The following is a 5,499-nucleotide window of genomic DNA, read 5'->3' as shown; positions in this document are numbered from 1 at the left end:
ATATTTTAAAAAAAGGAAAAGGGAAGGGAAAAAAAAGTGACACACATCTCAGTGGTGGAGAAACTTTTCAGTTTTTCTTAAGGCTTTGAAGAGCTGGATTGTTCCCTCCAGGCACTGGAGCCGAGTGTTTTGTTATTAACTTAGTGGTTGAAGGGCATGTTGTGTTTTATCCCATGCAGGTCATCCAATTTTCTAAAATAAATAAATAAACAATCTGATTTTAGGGTTTCTGTTATTAACTTTTTGTTCTGTACCAGCCTGCTACCAGCCCTGCAGCAAAAGCAGGGACAACCCCTTTTACAAGAAGGCAAGAGGCTGGAATTACGACTGCCAAATTTATTGCTACAAAAACAAACGGAACAAGATACGAACCAAGAAACAGGAGCTTTAAGAAACAGGAACTATCCAAGCGGTTGCCTTCAGCAAACCAGCCCTCCCACGCATTCCCCTTTTATACAGTTCAGGGCGTGGCTTCTCTCTGCCTCCTTCTGAGGTGCCCCATTGCCTTCCTCTGTTTACTCCTGACTGACTGCCTCCTGCGTCGGGCATCCTTAAACAGGGCCAGCTGTGGGTCATCTTCATCCACGCTGTCAGGCTCACACAGCTGGGTCTGCATCGTGACCAGATGAGAGGGGCCTGGCTGGGGGCTCTCATCAAGCTGTCCAATCCCCTCAGCAAGCTCTTCAACACCCCCCTCCTCCTCCTCTGAGTCGTCCGACCCAAATGCCGAACCCACAGGCTGACCCTGAATCACAACACTTTTCGCTTTGTTATGCTGCTTGAGATCACCTTGGTGAGATAGACAGACAGAAAAATTCTTTTATTTTATTTATTCTTAAACAAATAAACAAACAGCCCTCGCTGTGCTTCTTACTACAGTCTTTGGATATCTCATGGTACTTAAATGAAAAACAGTGGAACTGGAATCTCTCTCACGTCATATTTTTTCATATTTTTTTTCCCAAAGGCTCGATTGTCAATTAGATGGAGAAACTCTCATTTTGTGTTTGAGCGTCAGGGCTGGCTGGAAAAGGTTAGGCCTCACCTGCCTGGAGCTTATGGTTTGAATGGGGTTCCTCCTAAAATGTCCCCACTCACAAGAACGGTTGAGCGGTTAAGGCTAAAGACTTGGTTTGTCTTCCTCAACTTTTCAGTTTGTCTTTCCAGTATTTGAGGGGCTGCCACAAAGAAGAGGAGGGGGTCCACTTAATTTCCCAAAGCACGAGAAGGTCAGACAAGAAACGAGGGATGGAAACTCATCAAAGAGAGGAGCAACCTGGAATTAAGGAGAAACTTCCTAACAGAGAGAGGACAATCAGCCAGTGGAATGATTTGCCTCCAGACATTGTGGGTGATTCATCACCGGAGGTTTTTAAGAAGAGACTGGGCAACACATTTGTCTGGAAGGGTGTAGGGTCTCCTGCTTGAGGAGGGGGCTGGACTAGAAGATCTCCAAGGTCCCTTCCGGCTTCTATTCTGATTCAGCTTCTCCCATCTAGGCTGCTTTCCATAGGCTGTTCTCCCTTTGCCGATTCCCACTCTTCCAGTGAATGATGTCAGACTCCAGCTTCACTCTGAGGGATTTCATAACTATCTCATCCCCTTTTCCTGGCCAAAAAAAGAAAAAAAAGAAAAAGAAAGGAAATGAAGCTTAACCAAAACAGGGACTAAGAAACTATGCTGGAAAACTGGGTTAAGGTCTCTGATAGGACTGGATTTCTGGATTTGGGTCTCTCTGGGTTGCTTGTGGACAGGATGGGGCTCTTGAGTTCAACCTCTCCCTGTTTTCTTGTACTTTCGTCTCCAGTTGTTGGGATATGAAAACCTTTTCAGAAACCGGTGGCAGGACGAGCTGAAAGGACAACCAGGAGCTTCTGCGAGGGCTTTTGGCATCCAGCCTCCCCGCCCCCTCTTCAACGCCGGGGAAAATTCATCCCAGGATAAACGTGGGCTTCCCTGAATTATGAGGTTGAAAATCCCATGGCCTTCATCTGCTTCGCTTCCTTTCTTTCCTCCCCCCCACCCACTGCGTTTCTTCCGATTCGGTGCCAGTTCTGGAGCTGGGCGACCCACTCATCCGAACCGCTTCCTGGTGCGGGATCCGCTGGAGAGGGGGGAAAAACACCGCCAGGCGCCGCCACCGCCGCCCGCTTTCTTCGCCGCCTCCTCCGCCTCCGCCTCCTCCTCCGCGGCCCGCCGAGCACCTGTTTCTGCAACTCAGCGCTGCCAATTGCTGGCTCGCTCGCCCTCGCTTCTCTTGCGCCCGGAAAAACAAGGCGGCCCTGGGCTCCGCGTGGAGGCTTCCAGAGGGATTGGGAAGAGGAGGAAGAGGAGGAGGGGGAGGGGGAAGAAGAGGAGGAGGAAGAGGAGGGCGGAAAGGAGGAGGAGGAAGAGGAAGAAGAGGGGGAGGAGGAGGGCGGAAAGGAAGAGGAGGGCGGAAAGGAGGAGGAGGAGGAGGAAGAAGAGGGAGAGGGGAGGAGGAAGAAGAGGAGAAAGAGGGGGAGGGGAAGGAGGAAGTGGAGAAGGAAGAAGTGGAGGAAGAGGAGGAAGAGGAGGAGGAAGAAGAGGGAGAGGGGAGGAGGAAGAAGAGGAGAAAGAGGGGGAGGAGGAAGTGGAGGAGAAGGAAGGAGAGGAGGAAGAAGAGGAGGGGGAGGAAGAGGGGGAGCAGCAGCCGGAGGAAAGAGAAGCAGGCACGGCCGAGCGCTAAAAAGCCCTGCCGCTTCTCCCCCCCTTCCCGGGCTCTGTCCGGATCCCCGGGCTGGCCGCTCCGATGCCAGGCGAGGCGCAGCGCGAGCCACAGATTCGCGCGCACAGACCGAGGCCAGGCTTGAGTGACAGCCCGTGCGTCACGCCGTCCGCCAACCGGCAGACCCGCGCCGGGTTCTGAGCCCTCCCCCTGCTCTGCTCTGCTGCCCCCGCCACCACCACCCCCATCACACACACGACCCGCCGCTCCGCGCAGCTTTAGCCGGCCGGGCGCGCAACCCGCCGCCCGCAGGAGCCCTCGCTTCTCCCGCCTCCTCCGCCCAGAGCCCGGCCGGCCTTCCTCTCCTCCTCCTCCTCCTCCTCCTGCCGCCGCCGGGGCCACCTGCGCAAGCGGCGCGTGCGGCCGACGGCCCCTGCCGCTCGCAGCCTCAGCGCGGCCGGCGGGCGACGAGGCAGCCGAGGCGCGGAGCGAGCGCGGCGCCGGAGCCCCCTGGAGGCGGCGGGGAGTTGCCCGCCTGACCAGAAGAAGCGGCGGGCGCGCTTTCCTGCCCCCTCCGTCCCCGCTTCCCTCGGACGGGAGCGGGAGAGGCAGGACGGCCCGGCGGGGCCACCTGCGCAAGCGGCGCCTGCGGCCGACGGAGCCTCCCGCCCTCAGCCCCGCACGGGCAGCCCGGCCGGAGCTGGGTAGCGGCGGCGGCGGCGGCGCGTCCGTCTCTTCACCCTCCTCCTCACCCGCCGCCGCCGCCGCCGCTGCCGCCTCCCTGAGGGGGAAAAGAATAACAACAGTAACAATAAGGCGGGCGAAGCGGACGCCGCCATCCTCGCCCACTGACTGACGAGAATCCGGCTTTTTCTCTTTTTTTGGCTACGGGGGGGGTGTCCAATATACGGGATATATTGCTGGGGGGGGCGCGCTTTGGGGGCCCCTCCCCGTTTCCCTCGGGTGGGAGGGGCCGGCTGGCGGGGAGGGGGGCGAAGGAGAGGCAGCGACGCGGCGGCGGCGGCGGCAGTAGCGGCGGCGGCGGCGGCTGCCTGAGGCGAAGCGGCGGAGAGCCACGTCCTCGCCCGCTGACCGACTCGCCTCCCCTGGACTGACTGACTGACGAAGAGAGCGGCGGCGGCGGCGGGGTGGGGGAGGGAGAATATTCGCCCTTTCGGCCCCTCCCGGCTTCCCAGCCGAGGCAGGAGCGTCTCCCCGGCGGCGAGCGAGGCGGCCGCCGGTCCATCCTCGCCTGACTGACTGACTGACTGACTGACTGGGCGGGCGTGGGGGGGGAGGGGGAGCCGATATGCGGGGCGGCTGAGGCGGGCGCGCTTCCTTGGCCCCTCCCCGTTTCTCTCGGGCGGGGGCAGGCGAGGCAGGACGCCTCGGCGGCGGCGACAGCGGCGGCTGCCCTGGGCTGAGCGGCACCATGGCCGGGGACGGGCTGCGGGACAGGGGTCGGCAGCGGCGGCGGCGGCGGCGGCAGCAGCGGCGGCTTCTTCCCCCTGCCCGCTGCTAGCCATGGCCAATGGCAGCGGCGGCGGCGGCGGCGGCTCCAGCAGCTACTACGCGGGCGGCGGCGGCGGCGGCAGCCTTAGGATGAGCAGCCCGGCCGGCGGCGGCGGCGGCGGCGGCAGCAGCCTGAACGCGGCTTCGTCCTCGGCGCCCGCCCGCGCCTCCAACGCGCTCATCATCCCGCTCACCATGGACGTGCCCTGCGACAGCGGGCAGCGCATGTGGTGGGCCTTCCTGGCCTCCTCCATGGTCACCTTCTTCGGGGGCCTCTTCATCATCCTGCTCTGGAGGACCCTGAAGTACCTGTGGACCGTCTGCTGCCACTGCGGCGCCAAGGAGAAGGTAAGGGCCCGGCGGGCCACCCCCGACCCCGTCCCCGTCCCAGCCGCCTCGCCTCCCCTTCGCCTTCCTGAGGTCCGCGGCTCTCGGCCCGAGCGAGGACCTGGCGAGCACGCAAAAAGTGAAACTCCCACCTTAAAACCAAAGGGACACGCGGGGGGGGGAAGGGGGGCAGGGGGGATCCGTTACTACTCGATCAAGCACCTCCCAAATATTTGACCACCGATCGGAGTTGCTAAGGGACTTAGTTATTAAGTTACTAAGGGACTTAGTTATTAAGTTACTAAGGGACTTTTTGTTATTATTATTACTATTATTACTATTATTATTACTATTATTATTACTATTATTATTACTATTATTATTTCTATTATTATTATTATTATTATTATTATTATTATTATTATTATTATTATTATTATTATTATTATTACAACATTACCATCATCATCATTATTATATCAGCATCAGCATTATATCATCATCATCATCATCATCATCATCATCATCATCATTATTATTATTTAGTTTGTCCCCATCGCATTTCATGGTATACAGCTGAAGCATCTTGGAAAGAGTTCATTTCCAGAGCCAGGAATCTATTCTGCTTAAAATAATAATGTAATGTTGATCCTTCAAAAGGGAAAGAAAAGCATAAATAAATAAATGTTACTGTAGGTCATTGTTGTTGTTGTTGTTTTTTAAAAAAATCTTTCGTGTGTTGTTTTTTTTTTTGCTTGTTTGTTTTACATCACAATGGCTTTAAACCTTTTTAATTGCGACATGCTATCCGGGGAAAGTAAGAGAAAAGTTTTAGAAGGAAAGGCCAGGTGTGTTGGTTCCCCCAGCCAGCTCTTCAGCCTCCTTGACAAACCATTGAGAATAACCAATCAGAGTTACTAAGGGATTTCTACCCATTAATTAAACCAACCGATTCGCTTATATTTTTCTGTAAC

At 56.4% G+C, this 5,499-nt stretch overlaps 1 protein-coding gene across 1 annotated transcript; it reads left to right on the top strand.

The window, feature by feature from the left end:
• Positions 1–4,210: 4,210 nt before the first annotated feature.
• LOC308668394 (uncharacterized protein) lies at positions 4,211–5,199 on the top strand (the record flags this gene model as incomplete). The annotated part of the gene is made up of 2 exons (XM_081328268.1): positions 4,211–4,546; positions 5,072–5,199. The coding sequence occupies 2 exons, from the start codon at positions 4,211–4,213 to the stop codon at positions 5,153–5,155; spliced, it is 420 nt and encodes a 139-aa protein (XP_081184394.1). The 3' UTR covers positions 5,156–5,199.
• Between the last annotated feature and the right edge of the window lie 300 nt (positions 5,200–5,499).

Source organism: Vipera berus, assembly GCF_964194415.1.
Source record: "Vipera berus genome assembly, chromosome: 5".
NCBI lineage: Eukaryota > Metazoa > Chordata > Lepidosauria > Squamata > Viperidae > Vipera > Vipera berus.
This window is presented reverse-complemented; position numbering and strand designations above follow the sequence as displayed.